This window comes from Pempheris klunzingeri, chromosome 2 (genome assembly GCF_042242105.1).
Source record: "Pempheris klunzingeri isolate RE-2024b chromosome 2, fPemKlu1.hap1, whole genome shotgun sequence".
NCBI classification, from domain to species: Eukaryota; Metazoa; Chordata; class Actinopteri; order Acropomatiformes; family Pempheridae; genus Pempheris; species Pempheris klunzingeri.
In genome coordinates, this window is record NC_092013.1 from 29,346,681 (window position 1) to 29,374,118 (window position 27,438).

General features: G+C 46.5%; 1 protein-coding gene across 1 annotated transcript; it reads left to right on the top strand.

The window, feature by feature from the left end:
- Window positions 1-4,027: 4,027 nt before the first annotated feature.
- Window positions 4,028-26,994, top strand: slc41a1 (solute carrier family 41 member 1). Its single transcript, XM_070839928.1, has 11 exons — window positions 4,028-4,069; window positions 6,097-7,246; window positions 12,623-12,730; window positions 17,307-17,378; window positions 18,576-18,720; window positions 19,333-19,479; window positions 20,768-20,915; window positions 21,200-21,279; window positions 21,451-21,585; window positions 21,732-21,880; window positions 22,755-26,994. Exons 2-11 carry the CDS (start codon window positions 6,761-6,763, stop codon window positions 22,938-22,940), a joined length of 1,656 nt encoding a protein of 551 aa, XP_070696029.1. The 5' UTR covers window positions 4,028-4,069; window positions 6,097-6,760; the 3' UTR covers window positions 22,941-26,994.
- Window positions 26,995-27,438: the final 444 nt, after the last annotated feature.

The window sequence follows — 27,438 nt, forward strand, 5'->3', positions numbered from 1 at the left end:
CGTGTCTATGAGACTGGATTCTCTTGTTATGGGACTATTATGGGATTATTATGAAGATACCATTGGAAATCAGTGAGTAAGGTCACCCTGGGTCTTTTGGATAGAGATGAATATAGAGCCACATTTTAGGTCCCTATAGAAATATCTCAATATAATAATATAAGATAATAAAATGCTTTTCTTTTGCCACATGAAAATACATCCATTCACATTCCCAGTGTTGTCCCAGTGTTGTCCCTGTGTTGTCCCTGTGTTGTCCCAGTGTTGTCCCTGTTTGTCCCAGTGTTGTCCCAGTGTTGTCCCTGTGTTGTCCCTGTTTGTCCCAGTGTTGTCCCTGTGTTGTCCCTGTTTGTCCCAGTGTTGTCCCAGTGTTGTCCCTGTGTTGTCCCAGTGTTGTCCCAGTGTTGTCCCAGTGTTGTCCCTGTGTTGTCCCTGTTTGTCCCAGTGTTGTCCCTGTGTTGTCCCAGTGTTGTCCCTGTGTTGTCCCAGTGTTGTCCCAGTATTGTCCCTGTGTTGTCCCAGTGTTGTCCCTGTGCTGTCCCAGTGTTGTCCCTGTGTTGTCCCAGTGTTGTCCCAGTGTTGTCCCTGTGTTGTCCCTGTGTTGTCCCTGTTTGTCCCGGTGTTGTCCCTGTTTGTCCCTGTGTTGTCCCTGTTTGTCCCTGTGTTGTCCCAGTGTTGTCCCTGTGTTGTCCCAGTGTTGTCCCTGTGTTGTCCCTGTGTTGTCCCAGTGTTGTCCCTGTTTGTCCCAGTGTTGTCCCTGTGTTGTCTCAGTGTTGTCCCTGTTTGTCCCAGTGTTGTCCCTGTGTTGTCCCTGTGTTGTCCCAGTGTTGTCCCTGTGTTGTCCCTGTGTTGTCCCAGTGTTGTCCCAGTGTTGTCCCTGTGTTGTCCCTGTGTTGTCCCAGTGTTGTCCCAGTGTTGTCCCTGTGTTGTCCCTGTTTGTCCCAGTGTTGTCCCTGTGTTGTCCCAGTGTTGTCCCAGTGTTGTCCCTGTGTTGTCCCTGTGCTATCCCAGTGTTGTCCCTGTGTTGTCCCAGTGTTGTCCCAGTGTTGTCCCAGTGTTGTCCCTGTGTTGTCCCTGTGTTGTCCCTGTTTGTCCCAGTGTTGTCCCTGTTTGTCCCTGTGTTGTCCCTGTTTGTCCCAGTGTTGTCCCAGTGTTGTCCCTGTGTTGTCCCAGTGTTGTCCCTGTGTTGTCCCAGTGTTGTCCCTGTTTGTCCCAGTGTTGTCCCTATGTTGTCCCAGTGTTGTCCCAGTGTTGTCCCAGTGTTGTCCCAGTGTTGTCCCTGTGTTGTCCCTGTGTTGTCCCTGTTTGTCCCAGTGTTGTCCCAGTGTTGTCCCTGTGTTATCCCAGTGTTGTCCCAGTGTTGTCCCAGTGTTGTCCCTGTGTTATCCCAGTGTTGTCCCAGTGTTATCCCAGTGTTATCCCAGTGTTGTCCCTGTGTTGTCCCTGTGTTGTCCCTGTGTTGTCCCAGTGTTGTCCCAGTGTTGTCCCAGTGTTGTCCCTGTGTTATCCCAGTGTTGTCCCAGTGTTGTCCCTGTGTTGTCCCTATGTTGTCCCAGTGTTGTCCCTGTGTTGTCCCAGTGTTGTCCCTGTGTTGTCCCTGTGTTGTCCCTGTGTTGTCCCTGTTTGTCCCTGTGTTGTCCCTGTGTTGTCCCTGTGTTGTCCCAGTGTTGTCCCAGTGTTGTCCCTGTGTTGTCCCTGTGTTGTCCCAGTGTTGTCCCAGTGTTGTCCCTGTGTTGTCCCTGTGTTGTCCCTGTTTGTCCCTGTGTTGTCCCTGTTTGTCCCAGTGTTGTTCCAGTGTTGTCCCTGTGTTATCCCAGTGTTGTCCCAGTGTTGTCCCTGTGTTGTCCCAGTGTTATCCCAGTGTTGTCCCTGTGTTGTCCCAGTGTTGTCCCAGTGTTGTCCCTGTTTGTCCCGGTGTTGTCCCTGTTTGTCCCGGTGTTGTCCCTGTTTGTCCCTGTGTTGTCCCTGTGTTGTCCCTGTTTGTCCCAGTGTTGTCCCTGTGTTGTCCCAGTGTTGTCCCTGTTTGTCCCAGTGTTGTCCCAGTGTTGTCCCTGTGTTATCCCAGTGTTGTCCCAGTGTTGTCCCAGTGTTGTCCCAGTGTTGTCCCTGTGTTGTCCCTGTGTTGTCCCAGTGTTATCCCAGTGTTGTCCCAGTGTTGTCCCTGTGTTGTCCCTGTGTTGTCCCTGTTTGTCCCAGTGTTGTCCCAGTGTTGTCCCTGTGTTATCCCAGTGTTGTCCCAGTGTTGTCCCAGTGTTGTCCCTGTGTTGTCCCAGTGTTATCCCAGTGTTGTCCCTGTGTTGTCCCTGTGTTGTCCCAGTGTTGTCCCAGTATTGTCCCTGTGCTGTCCCAGTATTGTCCCAGTGTTATCCCAGTGTTGTCCCAGTGTTGTCCCTGTGTTGTCCCAGTGTTGTCCCTGTTTGTCCCAGTGTTGTCCCTGTGTTGTCTCAGTGTTGTCCCAGTGTTGTCCCTGTTTGTCCCTGTGTTGTCCCTGTTTGTCCCAGTGTTGTCCCAGTGTTATCCCTGTGTTGTCCCAGTGTTGTCCCTGTGTTGTCTCAGTGTTGTCCCAGTGTTGTCCCTGTTTGTCCCAGTGTTGTCCCAGTGTTGTCCCAGTGTTATCCCAGTGTTATCCCAGTGTTGTCCCTGTGTTGTCCCAGTGTTATCCCAGTGTTGTCCCTGTGTTGTCCCTGTGTTGTCCCAGTGTTGTCCCAGTATTGTCCCTGTGCTGTCCCAGTATTGTCCCAGTGTTATCCCAGTGTTGTCCCAGTGTTGTCCCTGTGTTGTCCCAGTGTTGTCCCTGTTTGTCCCTGTGTTGTCCCTGTGTTGTCTCAGTGTTGTCCCAGTGTTGTCCCTGTTTGTCCCTGTGTTGTCCCTGTTTGTCCCAGTGTTGTCCCAGTGTTATCCCTGTGTTGTCCCAGTGTTGTCCCTGTGTTGTCTCAGTGTTGTCCCAGTGTTGTCCCTGTTTGTCCCAGTGTTGTCCCAGTGTTGTCCCTGTGTTGTCTCAGTGTTGTCCCAGTGTTGTCCCTGTTTGTCCCAGTGTTGTCCCAGTGTTATCCAAGTGTTATCCCAGTGTTGTCCCTGTGTTGTCTCAGTGTTGTCCCAGCGTTGTCCCTGTTTGTCCCTGTGTTGTCCCTGTTTGTCCCAGTGTTGTCCCTGTGTTGTCCCAGTGTTGTCCCTGTGTTGTGCCTGTGTTGTCCCTGTGTTGTCCCTGTGTTGTCCCAGTGTTGTCCCAGTGTTGTCCCTGTGTTGTCCCAGTGTTGTCCCAGTGTTGTCCCAGTGTTATCCCAGTGTTGTCCCTGTGTTGTGCCTGTGTTGTCCCTGTGTTGTCCCAGTGTTGTCCCAGTGTTGTCCCTGTGTTGTGCCTGTGTTGTCCCAGTGTTGTCCCAGTGTTGTCCCAGTGTTATCCCAGTATTGTCCCAGTATTGTCCCTGTGTTTGTCCCTGTGTTGTCCAGGTCACTTTCAAACCTTTTACTTATGTAAGACTTGCATTTATTTCTTCTCTGTTGGTGGATCAGTGACTAAAACCCACCGGCTCAGTTAGACTGTACGGACATGCGTGTGTATCCATTCATTCTAGTCGAGGCTGCTGTTAAATTAAAACTTCTATCTCTTCCCCCTGGTAGTAAATTAGTAGGCTTGTGGGGGAGACTGGCACAAATTTCCACACACACGGGGGTAGAGGGAGGGGAGAGGTGGAGGGGGGGTCTGTATCGTTAGCTCAGAGTGTGGAGGGAGGGCCCGCCTTGTGGCTTCCTGGCCCCCTACACCGGACGGGTGTATTATAGATGCGCATCCAAGCAGCCGGGCGGCGGGGGCCACTGGACGGGGGTGCAGTGTGACGGGGGTCGGGAGAGACTGGGACACAGCCTTAACCGCGCGGGAGGGAGGGTTTAACCATTAACCACCGTTAACCATTGAGGCAGCTGTGCGGAGCCGGTACCGTACTTAAGGCGTGCGCACCGGCGTCCACGCCTCAGCCTGCGCGCGTTACCAAGAGGCGGAGGAGGACACATCCAGGACACATCCAGCCCCGGAGCTCCCACTGACCATCACTCCTGCGGACACTGAAAGGTAACCACCGCCGTGGAGCTTCTTATCTGACCACCTGCGGGACATTTTAGCTGCTATTTCACACGAGAGAGTGCGCGAGGGTCACGTAACGCCTTGTATCTACCGGAATGTGTCACTTGGAGACAAACCCTGCTCCTCCGCTGCCCTGTTCGTGTGGCGATGGTAAAGAACGGGAAGTTATGGGGCGTTTGCGTTCATTTCCACGAGTTAAACACGCGTGGTGGTAGTGGCGGTGACACGGCTCCAGCCCGGCGTCGGAACAGGGAGCCCTGTGCCCGTGTTTAAATGAGCAGCAGAATAGAAAAGGAGGGCTCGTCTATTCAGCCCTGACCAGGGGAGCACTAATTTACGCCTGTGCCATGTTGGGTTCGGGTGGTATTGGTCCTGACTACTAAACAGAGGATTGTTTCAGCGGGGAAAGCCACAGTCTGTGTGCGGATGTCGCAACATGCAGGCGGAGGAAAGTTGCGTCAAAGCGGCAGAAGTGAGACTGGACCCGAGCGCGTTGGCCTTCAAAATAAAAGTGTTGGTTTGCTCATGAGTCACCTGGCTTCATGTCAGCTGCGTGCTGTCAGGTGCTCATCACCCTCTGGGCTCAGGTGTGATGTGGAGCCTCAGGTCCTCCGCTGCTGCTCTCCTGTCAGCATTTCAACAAAAGGGATCGGCAGGGATCGAGCCTTTATTGGCCCCCGTCTGTCTGAGGAGCTGTGAGATTTGCTGCTTTAGTTTTTAAGTCTTAATCACAGATTTTTATATTGTATTTATCCCTTTGTCTTTATTTATTTCATTGGTTTTTATTGTCCTGTAATTGTTGGTTCCACAAACTCTGTCAGTTGTTGTCTGATCTTGTTCTTGCTGTGTTTCCTGTGTTTCCTGTGCTGCTCTGGGTTTAAAGGCACCAGATGAGTAAAAGTGGAATTGATTAGTTGAGTCAACTCATCCAGGCTCTCTGAACGTGCACTCCCTGCATCACGAAAGTACGTTAATACGATACTCTGTGGTGAATGTGGGGTTTTCCTGTAGCTTAGAGGATGGGCAGTTGTGCCCCCACACACCTGTTTCCATGATGAGGTCAGAAATGTTTCTTCATTCAACGGTTCTGTAGAAGTTGTAGGTCTATGGGTGCGTCTGTTCCTGATTGTGTCCTCTGAGGTGAGAGTTTTGCCTGCAGGCTGCTGGAAGTGGCTCTCAAACGTCTCTAATCTGGGAAGAAAGTCTCGGCCACGGTTTCCTTAAATGAACCTTTTATGTTGGCTGTTACTACTTTCAATCAGAGTGGGGGGGCTGCCTGGAGACAGTGTGTGCTGTGCTCTCCACAGGGCTGGAGGGGGTTTACTTTGAAAGGTGTGACAGGAAGGGATGTCTTGCTGGGGGGCTGCATTGACGGCGGAGTGACACCGTGTGTTTCCAGAGGATGCAGGCAGGCAGCACCTCCGTTAATGGTTGAATATTTTTAGCTGCCTGGAGGAAATTTGGCGGTGGATGAAACTGCTTTTAAACTTACTGTTGGTCTCTTCTCACTTCTGCCATGGTGTCAGCAGAGGTTCTGGCTGGGGTTAAATAGAGCTGATGATGCTTAAGGAGTTTTTATAACAATACCAAATATTGGTCCTCAAGACTTTATTATATTATATTATATTATTACTCTATATGCATGTAATATTCCTGTAACATTCAGATTGTTAGAAAATGTGCACGCTCATCTCAGATTGTTCTTCTGTGATAAGGGAGATAAAAATGGCTCATATTTACAATATGGACAAAAATCTAGTTATTTTTCCAAAGATGGAGGCTTGAACACCACAAGACCACTTATGCCACTTCTGTCTGGGGAGTTATGTAGCTGAATGCAAAGTTACTTAGGCTGTATTTTATTGGTTTTACTATTTAATCATTTTATGTGTAGATAATTTCAGAATAAAATCAGAATTACAAAAAGCATCCTCCGTCTGTTAGCTACTGATGATTGGAAATAAATCTATAGGGTGTTTACACTTCTGACTGAATGATTTGCTCTTTTTCCCCAGGTGACTGTCCACTCTGGTCGGAGCTTCTTTTCCACAGCCTGTAATTCAATCCTCATACTGCAGACCTTTAAATATCACCCTTGAAAACTTGCCAGCAGCCACGTGGTGTAAGGTGAGACATTCCCGGCCCGGTGCACCGACCAGTCTCACTCGACCAGTGGACTGAGAGCAGGACCAGTCTGCGCTGCAACCTGGCTACTCCATACCTCTGACTCTGTTGTCCCTTCTGCCTATACTGTACTTTAAAGGACTGTTTACAGTTGACTGGAGGGGATTTCTGTGGTGAGTCCCCAAGCTGATAGCTTTCCTTTCTCTTCTGTTTCGAACCATTATGCTTTCTTCTTTTTTTTGCCGGCCTACCCTGAGCACCTTGCAGTGAATGGAGAACATACTGGTTCTGCTCCCGAAGCACCGACAGGAACACGGGCTCTGCAGACGCACGGCTGCATGTGCCTTGCTGCAGGTTTTTTCTTACAGAGCAGTTTTCTCCTGGTCTTTACTAGCGTCCCCCACTCCCTGTAAGCCTCTTTAATGGGATAAATCAATTGGATTGATCAGGTTCAAAACCAGATCAGGTGGCCAATTCCATTCTGACTTCCCCAAAAGTACGAGGCAAAGCGCTGACCTCTTCCTGTCAAGCCCACTGTCTTCCAAAGGCTTCCGCATGGTACTTTGGTCGAAAGAACAAGACAAACTCCCCGACATCGACATGTCCTCTGGGGCCATTGAGGGGAAGAAGGAGGGAGGCCCCCCGACCCCGACCTTCCTTAACTCCAACTGCTCAGTCCACCCGGTGATCCTCACCAAGGGCACCGAGGAGGTGAGCCCAGGGAGCGGGGGAGAGTTCGAGCTCACAGAGGTCGCATCTTTCCCAGAGAGGGCCAGTGAGACCGGAGAGAATGACGACAGGTCGGAGATTGTGGTGACGCTGGACTGCCGGGCCAATGCCAAAGGTCAGCGGGAGGAGGATGCTCTCCTGGAGAACGCAAGCCAGAGCAACGAGAGCGACGACACCAGCACCGACCAGAGCCCAGAACCACCGGCACCCCTCAAGGAGACCTCCTTCTCCATTGGCCTGCAGGTGGTCTTCCCCTTCCTGCTGGCCGGGTTCGGGACAGTGGCAGCTGGAATGGTGCTAGACATTGTCCAGGTGAGTTATCTCACCATACTCTATTCTGTACATAGTGATCACAGAACACGGGACAGTTTTATGAACGGTGTGCTTGGCTCTGTCAGATACTTATCAGAAACTGGTAAATCCAAATGAAGGATTCAGTGTAATTAATTATCCTTTGACGGGGCTGAAGAACATGTGTGGAAACACTAATGAAAAGTGAAGTGTTTTGGGTACTTTGGATAAAGGAACAAAACAGTTTGGGGCCTACATACTTTCACCTTTATGTGGAGGATAGTATCACAGAATGACCTTGATTCAGATGTCCAGAGACACTCACTCACACATGGTGAACTTTATTTCCATGTCTTGAAATCCAGGTACCTGTGAAAACCAATAGGAGCTCCATCTTATGTAACCCCCCGTAAAGTTCATCTGACGATCCACAGTTGTGTTTCTGAGCAGCGTCGGTGCTCCAGGCACGCCATGAGTCACTCTGTGGGACCGGCCTGCCTTGGAACATTCGAATGAACTGGTTTAGCGAGCCCCATTTGTCGTGCCATGTGACTGTCATTGTGCTGATAGCCTGTCTGATGGCATGCCTTTGGAGATGGGTGGATAGAGCAGTTGTCACACACCGTGGGGGTATTTACAGACGTTTTTCTCATTTAAGCCCAGCCTGCCTGTCCACGGGGCTGGCACGGACACTGCGTACACCTTCTAATGACCTATCACACACACTCTTCTCCCAGAAATCTGGCATGCTTTGATATAGTAGAGACAAAAATAGAAGGTGTTTACAAAGATATAACTGCTCTTCCTGCTCTTCTTCTTCTTCACTCACTGTCTAGTTACTGTCTTACTCTGAGCACATCTAAGTGTGCAGTGTAGAAATGCAGGCCAAACTCATGCTGACAGGTCATATATTTCTTTAAAGTCAGCTTGTGATGCAGATAAAGCGGAGGTGTCAGGCTGCCAGGAGACCAGTCCGGGCACATTGTGTACAAGCGCACTGATGCCAACATGGTGGACCCCAGGAACTCAGCACAGAGAGGAGGGGAAGAGGCAGGGGAAGAAGTGTGCTTTCTTTGAGCACCTGAAATGGCAGCACATTTCAGTAGAGCTAGAGTCAGAGAGAAAACAAAACACAATGCAGTGTCAGAGCCTCCATTACCGTGTGGTTAGGTATCCTCACTAAACCAGGAATGCAGAGGTTTGAGGTCAAAAAGTTTTCATGCTGCCTCAACTTAGGCACCATGCTGCTGCGGTCTCTCTAGTTTCCAAAACACTCAGCGCACTATTCCTTTAGAGGTGAGGCTGGGAAAGAGGAGACATAGAAGGTACGGGGCCTAATCCTTCCCTTCCAGTCGGCCATGCCTGTGCCTGCGGGCAGACCGTGATGAAACACTTGCTGTGAGATGTGAGGTGAGGCCTGACGATCGGCCTGAGACGACCGTCCCAGTGAGTTCGGCTGAGCATCTAGCAGGTTGTCTCGCCGCCTAATTCCCCCTCCATGACACCGTGAAATGCTAACTCAGCTAATCCCTCCTGTCCTTGCAGGAAGGTAATTGTGTAACTCTCTCTCAGTCTCTCACTCTCTCTCTCTCTCTCTGGTTTGGTCAGTTCTCTGCTAAAAGTCAGCCTGAAAACTGCATTGTGCCAGAGCCTTTAGTTGATGTGTCTGCCTGGCCTGAGTTTAGAAGTTGCGGCTTGGACCGGTGCATGACTTGGCTTTTTGCGTCACTCTCTATAAGGCTTCTTTGAAATGGGACCTCTTTAACGTTTGTCATCTTCAGCACACACACACACACACACACACACACACACACACACACACACACACAGCTTATGGCCTCATTCCCACTAGAGGCTGGCCCAGAAAAGACTGTCCACGTTGGTATAGGGGAGTGAGACGTCTGCATAGTTCTGCTTAGTGACTTGGCAGCTGAATGACCTAAAACCGTCAGTCTCTCACAGACAGGGCCACAAACCTAGGACTCTGAGAGGGACCGGCTCACTTGGACTAGAGGTTTGTAAAGGTCATGCGGTGCTAGTTGAGTCCTGTGAAAGCTGACAAAGGCCAAAGTGGTGATTCGCTATCAGTTACAAGACAGTTTAGTCTAAAATCAAACTACAAACCAAAAGCCTAAAAAACCTGTTGGTAAAACAGATCCTCTGCATGTCTATGTCTGCCTCCGTGTCTAGCCTCTGGTCTGTCCTGCGCTGTGGTGTCTGTAGACTTAAACACCCAAATAAAGCAAAGAAGCGGGATACAGCTTCATCCTTAAAAACAAACAGGCTAAAAATACAGGCACCAGTAAACAGGAAATCGTAGTCGACACAATGGTTTTAACACCAGCCAAGCCCTCGCTGCCCACCAGGCACCAATTTTGGTCCAACCACATCCACTTGCCCGGTTTTCACACAGCAGCGGCTGCTGTGGAACCGGAGCGTGGGCTTATTCCCTCAAACTGAGTCACCACTCCAGCTACTGGCTTTCAACGAACGGACCGTTCACCGGACAAAGACGGTGCTCAAATGTGATGTACCATTAGTGTCCCACTCCTGCCAGGATTTGACTGAATGTTAACCAACAAAATATGAAATGGATGATCTAAGGCCCCACAACCAGCATTAGCACTGGCTAAACGTTCAATGGATCATTTGCACTTCTATTTCACTGACTGCTTGTTTGAGTCACTCATTTTAAGATGTTTTGTCTTAACAATCATTAACAACATATCAGCTCACAGCTATTAATGCCTGGCAACATCCCAGACAGCGACTTGGTTAGGATCTGAGCGATAGAGATTGAAAGGGTTAGTGGGTCTGAATGCTTTTGTGTTGCCCCAAACCCTGGCTAATCTTTTACTCTGTCTAGGATCCTGTGGAATCCTTCAAGGGTCCCGGGTTGCTTATCTGCGCGCCCTCTGCACAGATAGCTCAGGCTTTACATTTCGTCCACCTCCATCTGGTCCGTGAATGCCAACAGTCCACATCTCAGGCTGCTTTAGGAGTTACCTTAAAGCCTGGTCATGCTTTTTGTTTACATGTTGCGTAACTAACACTCATCTTTTAGGTTCAACTCTAGTTCGCCTGATCATTTTGGCCACAGCTATGGTCATTTTCTCATCTATGTCGTCTATTTCGCATATGGCCGGATTCAAACTTTTACCATCCATGTCGCAGCAGCAGGAAAGTGAAACACACACCACCTGATGTCGTTTCTGTGACGCTGCCGGAGTTGCGTTTACATTGCATGCATGCCATCAGGTTCAGCTCCCCGCTCAGTACAGCAAGTACAGTGATCACAAATAAAATGGGGCCATGTTTCTCAACTGGGCAACCCGACCCTTGTGGGGCTTGCATACCAGAGCTCCTATAGGTCTGTACACAGAGGTACTGGGTTGTCCAGTAGAGTTCCTAGAACCGAGGAGGTGGCCATGAGGAGGGAGGGCTTGTTTGGCTCAGAGCCAGCGTTCCATGGAGACAACAACATATATCACCACGGGGGAGGCAAAGAGGGAGATAGGGGACTGAGACAGAAGTAGAGAGAGTGGGAGAAAGCTTGAAAACATGCGGCTGTGAAAGAAGAGAGGAGTGCTCACAGAGGTGCTCACAAGGCTGCTGGGTTGGCAAGAGGCAGTGAGCCAAGCTGAGGGGCTGGCTGTTGGAAAGGAGCTCTGCTTGGCCTGATGACAGCAAGGGGATAGACGGAAGGAGTTTAACCCACAGTGGAGTTTAGCTGCCACACCTACTGTTACAACATGAACCGAACTGCAGACGCAGACACCCGTTATCGGCCCTGTACATCTCTGTGAGCAACACAGTGAAACAGAAACACAGGCGGGCCAACAGTGTTTGTACGTAGCTTCAACGTCAGCTACTCCTATACTTTCCTCCCCCCATCTATTTTCTCCTCTCCTCTCATTTCTTTTCTCCGTCAGCCTCAGTGAATATTGATTCAGCCTTGGGCAGGCTGGACAGTAAGTGCTGGGGGCCCTCGGGGCCGGCTCCAAAGATAAGCACTTTTACTGGAGATAGATCGATGGCTTCAGCCTCAGCAATAGCTCTGTTTCTGGCCACAGCAGACCACAAACCTGCTATTACTGCACAAACTCTAATGGAGGCACAGCAGAGAGAGGCACTTCACCACAGTGACAAGCCCGTGGACTCACAGGGAACCCAACTCTCAAGGGCTGGCCGACTGCCAGGGAGGAGGTTATCGAGGGTCAGGACTAATAACTCCAAGCATACATTTCAGTAAAGGCCATCTGCTATGATCTGGATGCATAGCTGAGCAGAAACGCTCTCCTGCACATGCAGAAAATGATTTGTAATTCTCTAATAAGCTCACTGCACGTTGCAAGTTGTCCTTTAGATTTCGCTGGGCCAGCTTCTGGCTGACTTTGTCTCACTCCATGTCTTTGGTTCTGGGCGTAAAGCATGTGGGGGCTGAGCAGCAAGCCCACGCAGCGCGATGACTCTCTTAACACTGACGGACTTTGAGGTGTAGAGGCTTTGACTGACTTACCTGCTTTTTAGTCAGTAGTTTTTAGTCCTCACGGTTCATGGATGACTGCGTGCTCTGTCAGCAGAGTGCCATCTTGCAATTTCGTTTCACTTCATCCATTCAGCCTGACATTGTGTTTGCTGCCGCCAATTTCAGTTTTGGCGAGAGGATATCCAGTAGATGTTATTTTCAGTAGACACATTGACCAAAGAAATACGCAAAATTATGAGTTTTTATTTCTTTAAGCTGACTTACAACAAAATATTCACTTCCATCCATTTAGCGCTTGCTTTTTCCCAATTTTCTTTTGCTGTTTCACGGGTGTAGCAAGGTAGCTAAAGGCAGAAAGATGATGATCCCATTCTTGAAGCTTTGTTTTCTGGAACCAAACAAGAATCTCTACACAGCTCATGAAACAACACAAGAAATGAATTTCATACTAGAGCAATATTAGTATTTTCTTAAGAACTAACTGGTAATTTGAAATATACCATTCTGATACCATTCTGTCTGGTCTCCATGTGGGGAAGCTGCCGTAGATTGAGAGTGGTGGGCTAAAGGTGAGGGGAAAGGAGAGAATGGAAGCCAAAAGAGGAGAAGGATAAATCATTTCAGCTTAAAGTCCCAGTGACCTTGGTCTTGTTTAAGGAGAGCACAGAGCTGGCATGAGACATATTGCATAAGGTCTATAGAGAGCAGACTATCTGCTCCATCGTACAGGTCTGGTGTCACCACTGAATCAATATTAAAGAACAAGGTCACAGACACATTCAGCTCCCAAATAAGAATTAACTCCATCTGCAGGTGACAGTTGCCTTGTCTCTGTGAGTCTGCTGTGGCATGTGGTGTGTTCATCATGTGAATGTTGTGTTGCTGATGTCATGTGGTGGTCATTGCAGCACTGGACGGTGTTCGTGGAGGTGTCAGAGGTGTTCATCCTGGTTCCTGCACTGCTGGGGCTCAAAGGCAACCTGGAGATGACGCTGGCCTCTAGACTTTCCACAGCGGTAAGAAATGTTCTGCACACAAATTCTATATAAAAAATCTGTCTAAAAAGTTTTTTAAAAAGTGTCCTTGAGGAATTGATTGTGGCTGTGTAAAGAGTCTCCCCTACAAAAGTTACCCAATCCGTGTCATTCCCCGGTAACCCCTGTCAGACTCATTAAAGCTGATTGTTCTTGGAGTCAGAGGTCATATTGGCCAACATGACCCGGGCTCCAGAGAAACTGATAGCAGCATTCCTGTCCCAATCTATAACATTTTCACTAGCTCTGCCCGTCCTGCTCACCTGGCCACACTGGTCGCTTTGCTGTTTATGGCTGGATTAAAGCGTGTGCCTAAAGCTTTTCATCTCTAAAACTTTTGTCTTAATGTGTTGTGACATTTCAAACATTCACTGCATCATTTGAACAAGATGCACGTTGCATATATCAATTTGAACTAGCGAGTAAAATAAAAAGGGCCCCGGTGTTGCAGCTGAAAGGCAGTATATAAAGTAGAGAACAGAAGAAAATATGCTGACTATAGAACAAATTAGATTTTTTTGACTTACAACCTTACATGCGTGTTTTAGTACATGTTCTTCTGTTTGATTAAACAGATATCAAAGGTAGAAAGAAGATCAGTGTATTGTATCCTGTTGGGTAACCATTGTCACAGTTTAGGCTGCAGGGTTTCCACGAGTAGACCATGCTGCTAAATGTGATGTCTGTCATCGGTGGCTTATGGCTCCGCCGGGCTCTTGGCTGTAATGCCGCTCTCTGAGCGAACACATTCTGCGGGGTCAATGACCTAGCAGCATTGCTAACCAGGGGTGAGCGGCACATCCCACAGTACGCAGGCACAAGAGAATTAGCCCAGTATTGCTCTTAGGCGTACCAATCCTCACATTCTTTCCACTGGCCTGTGGGAAACAGGGCGAGGCTGATTAGCATAGCTAGCAGCGGCCCACCCAGCATGGAGAGCTCAACTCAGTCACGCTACAATAATAATCTATTGCATCTATTCTAGTAAGATATTAAGAGTTTTCAAATGAAACAAGTCAACACATTGTGCACACAAATTTCTTGGAAACCTGCTATAGTAGAAGTAGGAATCCATTTGGCTCCAAGCTAACAAATTCACATTTGACACCAAATTTCCAAATCCTTATACTATCAACTAGATTGAGTGGTAGTAGAGTAATCACCAAGAGACCAACGGTATATTATTTGGTCAAGCTCACGTTTTTTTTCATGACTGAAAAGCAAACTGCTTTTAAGCTACATAGGACACAGAACATGAATGTCAGCTGTGACATGACGTTACGTTGCTAAAGGTTTATATAGACGCATCCATACAGATTATACAATCTATAATGTTCAGCTTGTTTTCATAATTAATTGGCTGTAGAGAAAACAGAAGAACACATACTGACAGTATTTATTTGAAAGTTAAATATTTGACGAGACACAAATGTTGACTTTTCTTTGGTCAGTGTTCTGTAACTTTCCGTACTAATTGCTGTGTGCTGTGTGATGTGATGGTGAATCAGTGTCAGATTGGGAAATTGACCCAACAATGCTTCAGTACTGATTCAACACATTGTCAGTTGTTGTTGGTAACTGACTACGATATCTGGAATCACGTGTGGCTTTTTTCTAAATCACATATTCAGTTATCACTGTAACGTGCCACCGACCTCTGACACACGTTCACTTTACATGTTTGACACAACTTATGTGCGAGGGAAAGTAAATTGTAAGACTTACTAGCAGATTGAATGAGTTTTTCATATTAATATTATAGTTTTTCATTGGTCCCGTTTGTCAACCTGCATGGTTTTCAGTTCGGTGTAAATGAATTCTCACATCCATCACCACAAAGTAGGCCAGAGTCTGGTGCTTGTCCTGAGACATTACTGTCAGCTCTCTGCTGGCTGGCCCCAGCAGGACCACGTTTCTTTCCACGCCGTTGCTAATTATGAGCAGATTAAGACCACTGTAAGTTTCCTAATGCGCTTATTACTGAAAAAAAATCATGTAATCCCTCGCACTGGCTGGCTGCTGGAGTTTTAAATTCACATGACCGTGCTCCCTTTTTGATTTTTTTCTACTTTGGTTTTTTTAACCTCTTTGTTTCTGATTATTTCACTGAAATGATGCTTCTCACTCTTCCTTGTCATCGTTGTGTATTTGAGTATTTAGTCTCATCTCTTCTCGTAAAGTGATAATGATATTTTGTGCTGTAACTGTTTTCAAGTTGCAAAAATATACAACATTGAGAGATTACAACTGCCACAAAAGCCCCCTTTATCCTCATTTTATGCGTATTACATGTTTCCACATACACTCCGTTCACATGTGTTCAGGTTCCAACCTTGTAAAGAACAGATTTGCCCCGTGGTTAACAAGTTGAAAATGAACAGTGTTATTACTCAACTGAAAAACCTGGTGATGCTTTTGGATCTCGTATTTCAGCCTCTTATGCCTCTTATGTCATCCGTGAATCACTTTCACAGCATTCACCGTGCCCCATCTCTGTGATGATCCAAACACCACTAATCCAGCCGCCCACACACACTCCCAAAGCTGAGGATTTGGCATGATCATCGCACATCATCACATAACACCCGGCGACGCTTCTGTGAATTTCGGAGCTTCATCTGTGCACAGAATCGATGAATTGCAAAAGCTTCTCAGCTCCTATTGTATAAAACTAACGCTCCTTATCTGACCTCCTGAAATGTTGTGCAGATAAATGTTCGGTCTGAAAACAACTACATTCGTCTCTTTGCATGTGGACTTTATTGTGAGTCTATGATTCCCCCGGTGCTCCGCACAGATGTTTGGCTTTCTCTTATCTTTCTGCCTTAAACCTTCTTATCAGTATCTGTGGCAGTCTGCCCCCTCTGAATGACAGCATGACAGCACGACAACACGTAGCAGTCACAGCATCCATGCACACGTGTACACGGCGCCGAGGGGCAAAGAGTGCGTTAGCGTGGTTGTAACGCTGTGACTCGGGCAGACACACAAGTTAGAAAGACATGCAGTCCTACACACATGATGCTCATGTCAGTCAGGCCTGTCATGTCGCCCGATGCATTCGTCAAGTAAGTGGCAATGGTGGTAAATTAGAGGGAGAGAAAACACACACACACACACACACACACTAATATGAACACACAGTCATCAACACTGTCTCTCTATGGCTCTTCATTGTTTATCAGTTCTTTGGTTGACCTTTTTGTATAAAAGTCATGATGTGATTAATTAATCCATTGTTAACATTTAAGAATCTCCTGTTCCTCAACTGGTCTTATTTTACTCATCACAACAGCATGATTTACCTTTTTATATTTTGCTCTAAACATGTAAAAGAAAATGTAAAGAGTTCTGAAGGTAAAAGGAAAATGGATTACCCAAAGAGTCTGTTGTAAACCTTCATCACAGTTTTAGTTTTAGCTCCAGCTAGAGTGATCTCCAAACGGGGGTACATCTACCGTTGGGAGGTGCTTCCGCAGTTACCTAGGGGTACATGGGAATTCTGACAAAACGTGAAACGACAAAACAAATGAGAAAATATAGCTGTGCCCATCAGACTGAATGAGCTGTAACCAGAGGGCAGGAAAAGTCCATGGTAAGTAAAGAGTAAGAGAGTAAATGGTTGAACTGTATGTTCATGAAACCAGCCTAAACATTTTTTAGATTTATCAACTTATTTTTATAAGACCATTTGCTTTGAATTGTTAATAGTAGTAGTAGCATTTGGAAGTGTCGATGAAGAGACACCTGATTCACCTGCCAGGGCTGTGGGGGTCTACGAGAGCCACTGGTGTAGCCAGTCTGGTCTGTATGCTTACAACCTGTCTGACTGCTTGTGGTGTTGAGATGATGCTGGTAGATACACTGTTATCATCACTAGTCTCCAAAAAATAGGTCAAAAGTTGTTTTTTTTTTAAAGTTTAAACTGGAATTTTCCTCCAAAACATTCAAACGTTAAATATATTCATACATTTGTAAATAGTCTGTACATTATTTGTACAAACTATTCACATTTAACCTATCTTTTACCAGTCTTTGTCACTTTTTACACTGCTTTATTGAACCCTAGCGTGGAGAGGATGTTCTCACTCACAGACTTTTGTGTTTTGTGTGCATGTGTTTTGATGTGTCCAGATGTTTCCCTTCCCACTGCGTATGTAAATGTTAGAGGAGAGAGAGGAAGAGGGGGTCCTCTGTTTGTGTCCTCTCACTGTGGATGTGCATTAGGATCATTGCTCTGGACACGCAGTAGCCCACTGTAGCCACAGCCACTTGAGACCATCAGTGTGTGTGTGTGTGTGTGTGTGTGTGCGTGTGTGTGTGTGTGTGTGTGTGTGTGTGTGACAGTGGGGAGATGAGATAAGTGGAGTCGGCCGCAGGGTCAGGGATCAGATCAAAGTGTCTTTGTCCAGAGAACTGACATCTGATTGTTCTGATGGGACCAAGAGGCAACAGCAGCACACAGTCTGAGCTCTCACACACACACACACACACACACCCCCACACACACCCACACAGATGATAATGTTGTCCCTGTGTGTCCTTGTCTCTCTTTCAGGCTAATATTGGTCAGATGGACACAGCCAAGGACATGTGGAAGATGATCATGGGGAACTTGGCCCTCATCCAGGTAACTGAAACTGTAGGAGACGACCAAGTGTCACGGAGCATCTCTAACCACGCTTACACCCACCTGACAAACCAGGTTAAGGCAGGAAATCACATAATGAGTTCATGTACCGTTCAATTCAACGGTCAGATTGCTCTAAAGCTCAGTTTACTCGTGCACATAGTCAGTAATCAGATTTCTCCCCTGTATGCTGTTCATCCCTTTTTTAGTTTTGAATTCTGACTGTTCAAACACGGGTCAAACCTGATTGTTACAAGTCAAATCACCACACATCTTCTCCACTTTGTCAACCATGCCTGTATGAAATTCCAGACACCTAGCCCCCCCTCCCCCTGCTCTTATGTGCTTCATATGTTATGACGCATAGCTACTAGTGACAGACTACAACAACATGACCCTTGTCTTACACATGCACAATCAGGGTTTCAAACGATCCAACAATCAACAGAAACTGAGATCGTTTCCTTTTGATTCCATAACCTGATAAAGGAAGTCCAGTTCCTCATTTACATGACATTTCAGGAATCAAATGACTGCCAAACCAGGAAACAGCCTGGTTTCACAAGTGCACTGTGTGTACAGTGAACTGATCATTACCGGACACACCAGTAACACGTGTGTGTCCTGTATGACAGCTTCTGAACACTGGAACAGACGTCACACACAATTTGAATACAATTATAACTAGCAATTTAATAATAGAATAGAAATAATTAAAGCTCTAAGCATCAATGTCATACCCACACTTTCAGAATGATAGATAGATAGATGGATAGATGGATAGATGGATGGATGGATGGATGGATGGATGGATCATTTGAGAAATATTTATTTTGCCACAATGGGCTCTCCTGAGGATCTGCCATTTGAAGTGGGCTTGGGTTATGTGATGTTTGGAGAGTCTATAGTTCCATGAACACTTTAATCCCGTGCAGGACGTGTGGTGACACAACCTCCTCTCCAGGGTCTGGAGTCACACTGGAGCTCCATCTAAGGAGTCAAATTAGATTTTTGCACATCAATCACATTGATCGTAGTGTAGATTGTAGATAGTGTCAGCCGTGGATAACAAGCTAATAACTAGGAATGAATGAGGTGGTTCCTGGGGTCTGTGGTGTTAAATAGCCTGGTGTCCGTCTGGAGGTGGCGTGGTACCTGTGATCGAGCTACACGAACCATTTGAATGTGTGTGTTCAGGTCCAGGCCACGGTGGTGGGGTTCCTGGCCTCCATCGCTGCCGTCATCTTCGGCTGGATCCCAGAGGGACACTTCAGGCTGGGCCACGCTGTGCTGCTGTGTGCCTCCAGCGTGGCTACTGCCTTCATCGCCTCTCTGCTGCTAGGTATGTCCACACTGTGTGAGCAGCTGCTCATCACTCATGTCTGTGTCACTCTGGACTGACTGCCAGCTTAGATTATACATTTTGAACTGATGGATGAAAATGACTTCACAGTTGATCCTGGGGGGGCACAAGGGGCACAGTACAAGGCTTGTTCATTTGTCAGTCTACAACACAGAGTTGCACATTGTTATGTAAGTTCTTATCCCGTTTGCTACCTGACTGACTGACATTCCTGTCATGCTAGCAAGGCTCAAAGTAACCCTTCAGTATTTCCAGAAGGGAACTGGATTGTAAAGATACTGTCCTGCCTCCGGGGGAAACACAACTCATCTTTTAAAATATCTTAGACTCTTCGGCCTCTGGCCAGCAGCTCTGTGGTGCTTCAGGTCTTTTCCCTTCATGTTTTTAAGCCAACCGTCAGGTTTTGTTTTATGACAGCTTCAACTTTCCTGATGGAAAAGAAAACCCCAGTCTGCCCCCTAATAAGACCCCAGAATCCTGGTAATAGACGGTACCATTGGAGGTCACGTATTACAGAGAAGACCACATGCTACCGTGTGACTGTGTGTGACAGTGCACTCAGAAGTCTTCTCTTATCTGGAACCCCCACAGGGCTCGTTATGATCGGCGTGATCATCGCGTCCAGGAAAGTCGGTATCAACCCCGACAATGTGGCCACGCCCATCGCTGCTAGCCTGGGAGACCTGATCACCCTGTCCCTGCTGGCAGGCATCTCAACAGGACTGTACAAGGAACTAGGTAATTAACCCCTCCCCCCCCCAACACACACACACACAAGTCATAGGATAAATGTGACACGTTCAGTATCTAATGTAATGCTCAGTTAATCTGGCTTATTGAATGATGACGATGGTATTTTCAAACCTGGTTTAAGATTTACATATTTTGATGTCTAAATAACTAGTAGGTTGTTATTCTAAGTGTGTGACAGCATCATGGAAAGGATCCCTACAGAGAGAGACCTGGAAGATCCTTTTGGTTTAACCACAAACAGCACACACACCAGACTCCATTCACTAAAACAGGGATTTTAGAGAACAGCACACAGGAGCTGCCTCAGTCAGTCAGTTTGTTTGTGTCACTGTGTTCCACAACAAAGTCACTCTGGTTTAAATGTACCTTTAATGTTCACAAGCATCGGGGGGGGGGGTCATTGTTGTTGTTTTACAGTGCACTTTTCACTCGTCTACTTATTGCAAACAGTGCAGGTTTTCCTGAGCTGCAGAACCAATATTTTAGGCACAGCGTTGTCGAGGTTGCCACATTTGTGAACATGGAAAGCCTCCGGTACCCTCTGAAGATGTTACCATGGGAGGCAGCAGCATGTGTAGAAATGTTTGGCTGCACACATTAGATTAGGATGGAAGTCGCCAGACGGACGGACAGACACTGACACTCACAGGAGCACATTGAGTAATCCCATAACTCCTCCCTTCATCTGAGAGCTTTAGCAGTCTTACTCACTTTAAATGCCATATTCAGGTATTATGTTGAGCTTTCTTGTTTTTTTTTTTTGGGGCTCAAATACACAAACACAGCCGGCGTCTGGCACTTGTGTTCGTAAGTGGTCTGTCTGCTTAAATGTTGTGTTTGTGGTGCTTCTGGTCTCCTGTAGTGTCAATTTAGCCGTAACACTGCCTCCTAGAGACGACTCCGGGCCTCACTGTCAGTCAGTCAGTCCACTGAAAGTCCTCACAAGCTCAGTGCACTTAGTTTAGTTTGTTAGTTAAACGTTACACTCTAGTTTTCTTGATGCTTTGGTTTTTTTTTTTCCATAAAAATGTCATGTGTTCCATTTTATGAAGCTTTGTTCTGTCGGCTTCATTTTTCATTAACTCAATTATTACAAAGCACTTTTTTGATTTTTTTTTTCCATCGGTTGAACAATAACACCTAGTGCAGTACTTATTACAGTAATGTGAACTTGCCTAAAGAAATGATCCACAGATCTTTTCAAACGTCTGCATAACAAAAGAACTGTCCCTCAACTCGTTGTTGATGACGCCTTCTCCCTGCCTCCGTACAGACTACAACGACTATGCCAACCCGCTGGTGTGTGCCGTGTTTGTGGCGTTGTGCCCCCTGTGGGTGCTGATAGCCAGGAGGATCCCGTCCACCAGAGAACTCCTGTACTCTGGCTGGGAGCCGGTCATCATCGCCATGGCCATCAGCAGGTAGAGTGCACGGGGATCATTCGCTGCGCTTAAGATTCACATTGAGAATCACAAAATGTGGAGCTGCATGGCTTCTGCTGGGAAGGAGATGAGGGTCTGTAAATCTAAAGCTGTCACACAGATGTAGTGGAACGCAAAGTACAATAACATGGTGCAGTAGAAATACTCAAGTAAATCTAGAATTTGTACGTAAGCACTGTGCACTAAGTGATCTTCATGTGTGCAGTGGAACAGGTCACTTGGTGAAAGAAAAGGGTTCAGTGAGTTTGTCATCTGTCTTTTAGTGTCGGTGGTTTGATCCTCGACAAGACTGTCACCAACCCAAACTTTGCTGGCATGGCTGTCTTCACTCCGGTCATCAATGGTGAGCTGTCACATCTTCATGCTTGCATCAACATGTGTTTTTATCTTCGGCTCATCGCGTCAATAATGACTTTGTTTTGTCCTGATTCCACCCTCTGTGTGTGTGTGTGTGTGTGTGTGTGTGTGTGTGTGTGTGTGTGTGTGTGTGTGTGTGTGTGTGTGTGTGCATCAGGTGTGGGAGGGAACCTGGTGGCGGTTCAGGCCAGTCGAATCTCCACCTATCTGCACATGAATGGTCTGCCCATGGGGGATCCCAACCCCACCCCCAGGAAGTGCCCCACACCCTGCTCCTCCTTCTTCGGCTCCTGTGAGTTGATGGGTGGCCGTGGAACGTTCCGCCGTCCCTCCCAAAAACAGAGCTTTCCATGACGGCTTGTATTTGGAGTTCGGCAGAGGTCAAACATTTCACGTTTTAATTCCAGCATCTGCTCTTTTGTTCTGTGTGAATTCCAGCTGTGAACTCTCGTTCAGCCCGTGTGCTCTTCCTCCTGGTCGCCCCGGGTCACCTCGTCTTCCTCTACACCATCAACTCCCTGAGGGGGGGACACACCACCCTGACACCCATCTTCATTACCTTCTACCTGGCTGCTGCACTACTACAGGTACACACACACACACACACACACACACACACACACACACACACACACACACTCAAATCTAGTCATATTTACTAAATCATTTGTTATTTATTAATGAATAAATGTATAAATTCCAGAAAGTAGTTCAGTCTCTTTGTTGCTGTTGGTTCTTCCACAATATTGAGCTAAAATCTAAACTGGATTCACCAAATTGAATAATTGGAGTCATCATACAATCATCTAACATAATTCTGTCAATGTATTCTGTCAGATGATGTTGTTTTCAGCTGTAGTGCCACTTTTTACCATACACACCTCACTGTGTGCTTTATTTTGATCGGGTGGTACCAGAAAGGGTCTCAAGCTCTGATAGCCTGGATGTATTTCAGACGTATGACAACGTTTGACTTCCACCAACGTGCAGAATATTACAGCTTTAGTGTTATCAACCTCACGTACATAACAGCATTACGCCATCAGGACATTCGTGTCACGTTGGAGCGCCAACAAGCTCCATGAACCAGGTAGTTGGAGATGAGAGCTGCAGCGAGTAGACGGAGCTTTAAAATTGGCATTTATTTGTCCACTGTGACGAGTTTACAGAGAATTATTGCAGCAAGAGTTCACAAATGCAGTCGGCTTCGTGGGGACTGGTTGAATTTTCATTTTCAAAGATCACGAATTCCAGGAAGGACTCCAAAATTGACTATCCTCGCCATTTAGTTGACCTTCAAACTGCACTCAGAAACAGATTACTGTGCTGTGCTGTACTGATCTGGAGAACACAGCCAATCAAATCCAGGCTTCCTCTGGTCGCTTTTGGAGAAGAGCAAAGCCTCTGCGATTCCTGTAAAAAGGAGAAATGAATGTTTGCTTCTGTCTGGTCCTTCTCCAGGTGATCATCCTCCTGTACCTGGCAGACTGGATGGTCCACTGGATGTGGGGGCGAGGCATGGACCCCGACAACTTCTCCATCCCCTACCTGACAGCTCTGGGGGACCTGCTGGGGACCGGCTTCCTCGCCCTCTGCTTCCACATGCGCTGGTTCATCGGGGACAGAGACTCTAATGTGGGCAACTGAATGCATGCAAAGACACACACAAAAATCTATTTTTTAAAAGTCACATATCGTACGCTTGCACGCTTGGACAGTGACAAACATCACCCGTATGCCTGAGCGTTATCTGAAAGTGGACATCGTCTACAGTAAAAGGGCTAATCTTCTGTAGGGCTCTGATTGACGGCATAGTGCACTTGTAGGGCAGTAGCATTTCATCTCCAGGATATCAGGAGACTGATAAACCACAGCAGAATCCGAACAGTGTTTGTGTTTCACCGTAGAAACAACAGAAACATACATATCTCCACCTCAACCATCGGACTAAAGTCCACCTGATGGATCCGGCCTCGCAGGCTGCAATGGTCCTCCTTTCTTTTACTTAATAACTGAGTCCTACTACTTTTGCTATATCACACTATTGACAATGATTGTTGGTAAATAATGCATTTGATATGAGTCCATATCTGCTCTATGTGCAGGGCCAGTCCTCATTATTTTCAATGGGGACGTTAGACCTCCCGTTTTAAAAATCAAGTTTTAACACTTGAAACCAAGATGAAAAAAAAGACGACAAAAACAAGCCTAGAAAGCTAAAATCACCAAGTGCTATGTCATGTATACAAAATGAATATTATCCAGAAATCTAATGTGTCTCATTTCTGATTTAGTAGAGTGCACGGGGGCCAGCTGTGCTCTGTTTTACTTTGACCTCATGACAGTAGGGAACAGGGTTGGGGAGTTATACCACAGTGGACTGGACCACAAACGTCACAAGCTAAATCCCTTTTGGCGTCAGTCCCATCAGCAGATGGCTTCATTTGAGTCGGAACAGGAGCAGGACTGTAATTCCTGTGCTTACTTTCCCCTCATCATATCAGACCTGAGGTCAGATCACAATCCCTACAAACACTTACGTCAGCCACCATAAGAACGTATTTACCTCGGAGAATTGCCCAATTAATGCTCAGTTACTAAGCTCTTGATGTGAGGATTGTGTTTCAGTCCACAGAAATAACACCTCTGTCCCTTTTTGGCCAAATCTACTAAAATCAGCCATCATGTAATGTCTTGAGTAAGATTCTTCTTTGTTGTACAAATACACAGAAACAGTGGGACATAGTATGTGGAGAATGGCTGTTCAACCGTCAGGTAGGAATGTGTCCGAACACCTGACACACAGAAACACCCACTTGGCTGCGTGTTGCAGCTCCCGGTGTGTTTTCTTTCTTTGTGGTTGCCAAGAGGTTAGAGAGGTCTTATTTTGCCGCCTGTGTTCCAAGTGAGAATAGCACCAGTCCCCCTGTCTGAAACCATCGGCCGACTCTCTACTGGACCAGGATAGTTGTTGTTGTTGTTGTGTTGCCCAAGCCAGACTTACAGTAAGTGACAAGAGGCTCAACATGCTGCAGTGCACCCTGCAGAGCTCGGCCGGCTGAACGGCATAGTGTTCACACAAGGTGCAGCATGTGAAAGTGAAGTTCGACAGGATGCGCTCGCTCACTTTCAGTCTGACACCAGATGAAAGGAACGGAGTGCTTGTGTTTTGCGTAGATATTTGATATCTTTAGTTTAATTTCATGTTAATGTTTTGATCCCTACAAATCGGAGCATTGAAGCTCTCCAGTGAAGGCGCACCGCTGAAGCTGCTGGTGAACCGTTAGGTCACAGTGGCTGCAGGGAGCTGTGGCAAAAGGTTTTCATCCTTTAGACTGAGATGTGCTAAAAGTTCAGCGTAGTTCTTCCAGCTGCCTGAAAGCCCCGTCACATCGGCACCATGCCTTTGTTCTAATGAGCACTTATCCTGACAAATACCCAATTAGCATGGACACCCGCCCAACTGTGCGCTGGGGTGTGTGTGGACGTGGGACAGCAGCAGGCTGTTTGAGAAACATCAAGCTTGCTCGACGCCCACCGCCTGGGGATTTGAGAACCTGCAACCCTGCGGGGGTTGACAACTGGGGAAGATAGTCAGTCATGCTACGAAGCAGCCAGTCAACGGGAAATTTGTCAAACTGTTTTCAGTTTTGGAATAATGGGCTGTCCCTGTCAAAGCAGCGCTGATAAAGGCTCGGTCACACCAGCATGCAAAACAGCAACATGTTGCTAAATCATTTCACTTTGGGTAGGTTACTGTAAAAAAATGTTTTTCTTGTAACACATAAAAATGATCAAATAAGTAATAATAATGTGGTCAGGGAGGAATCTGACCTTTTGTAAGAGAATGACTGACTTGATGATGATTAATCAATGGGTAAAATCTTAGTCAACCTTAGTGCAAACACACACACACACACACACACACAAAATATCTGCCACACACTTTGAGCTGACATGAGCTGTCCTGGTCCTTGAGGCCTTGCAGGTGTGGTGGAGAAAGAAAAAGAAAGTCGTGAGCCATTTTGACCTGTAGACTGTACCGAGTACAGCCGCCGGCCCAGAGACAAAGCCAAGAGTCTTAGGAGAAATCTGCATGTGATGCTTGACTTATCCGATGCTCGTCAGACTTCTGTGCTGTTTCGAAGGGGCCAGCAGAATGCATGTGCAGGGCACATAGTGTGAATGTGCAGAACTTGATTATTTTATGTTGTTTTTTTTTTTCAGTCTGACTGATTTTTAAAAAACTATGTTGATTATGTTAAGTTTTTTTTCTATTCCTTTCCTCTTTTTCCTAATCTTTTTAACTCTTCGCGATAATTGTTTTGTGTCCTGAATTTTGTCGAACAAACAACCACTGTAAAGATGAAGCAACTTCTCCACGCTGATCAAATGCACAAAGTACTGTAGTCTGCAAAACGGACACCAGGGGGCACTGCAGGGATTCTCTTAACTGTACAACTTCTCAGTGCATCTCTGTGTCCTCTGGATTCAAACCCACACACGTCCTCCCACAGTGACTTTTCGGCAGCGTTTGACTTGTTGTAAAAGTTGCATCCTTCCATCTGTTCGCTGTCCGTCTGTATCCTCCACTCTCTCACTGACCAGGTGCCAGCGTTCTGCCTCTGTGTCAATGGAAAGTTGTGAATACTTCTATAAGGGGGCAAGTAATGCTTTGTCTATTTATTTTTAGAAGCACACAAAGCAAATTGTACATACTATATTTATTCTATATATAAGGTTGTTTATTTTGTCATTTCATTTTGGCTCAGTTTCTCGGTCACTGTGTTGTTGTCATTTTTCTCCTCTCTTTCGTGTTTTTTTCTTCGCAAAAGGCCAGTAGAGCTTTTTGATGCTTGCCGCAATAGAGGGGCGGTGAGGCTAATAAATAGCACAGTGCCTAATACCTGTCTTTACACACCTCACACACCCTGTCTCACACAGGGAAAGCATACTTATAAAACATAGAATGGCCTTAACCTATCAGAGCCAAGCTCAACTCAGAGTAACCAATCAGGAGCTAGGTTCGCCACATAGTAGCGTCTCTTTAATTAGCTTTGATTGATAAAAGGTGTACAGTAAGTTGATTATAATTTGTAATGTAATAATGACTTTATATGATGCAGCAGTGGAGAGGAGGGCTGGTAGTGTCTGTTAAAAGCTTTCGCTCGTGTGAATCTGCTAAAATGACGACTTGGAGGCTGAAAAACCTCAGTAGGCTGGATGTACAGGGCACCTGAAAAGTCTGGAATCACGTTAAGCACCGACAGAAGTAAGATTTCAAGCCACAAACTCACCAGAAAACTCAAAAATCAAGTGCACCATGGCAAAATGCACAGCGTTGCTTCTCCTTATGATTCCAGATGATTCCCCCTGTATAGATACCCAGCCTTTAAAACCCTTTACCCTCTTACTGCCTTGTTAACCTCAGTGCTTCAAACCCTCGACCCCCTGAGCTCACAGGGAACCACGATGATCCTAAGGCTGCCAACATCCACATCAAGATGCTCAGCCTCCACCTGTCCCAGTCAGCCGGGAGAAACTGGTGTAAAAACATGTACAGTCTTACCGGGGCCGAGGTCTTTGTGTTCTCTGTGTTTTCTCCTTGTAAAAGCCCTCCCTCTGTGAGGCTGGAGGAAGGCTGTCTCCCTGCAGGACTTTGTAAATTGCTGGAAATAAAGGACTATATTATTTCATACCATTCCTCCATCTTAGTGTCTGTTTTGTCATCTGAATGTGAATGTGAATGTGTCTGCGATGTGACAGGACCATCTGTCCTCTGTGCAGATGCTGCTGGTAGAACTTAACCAGTATTCACATCTTTTCCTTCCATTATGATGAATTCTCAGTTTTTCTGGAAGTGAAAGTTCTTCTTCTCTCTTTCATTTGTTCGAACATTTGTTTGAACATTCTTCAATAGTTCAAACTTTTTTTTTTTGTCGTAGTTAAAACAAATTGAATCGTGAACTGTACTTGTTTACAGTGTGTGTGAGAGCTGCAGTACAGATTAGGCATCAGTCATGACCTCACTGTGGATTTTTCTTGTAAAACCTTAAAACTGATCACTGACAGTACAGTGAGTATATTACAAAGATGAGATACTGTTTCTGGAGTGAGATGTAATTATAATGATGCTGAACACATG

Coding starts and splice junctions, on each gene's coding strand:
- slc41a1 (XM_070839928.1), top strand. CDS start 6,761: ATGGTACTTTGGTCGAAAGAACAAGACAAACTCCCCGACATCGACATG. Junction 7,247..12,622: donor TGGTGCTAGACATTGTCCAG/GTGAGTTATCTC, acceptor TGGTCATTGCAG/CACTGGACGGTGTTCGTGGA. Junction 17,379..18,575: donor GGAACTTGGCCCTCATCCAG/GTAACTGAAACT, acceptor GTGTGTGTTCAG/GTCCAGGCCACGGTGGTGGG.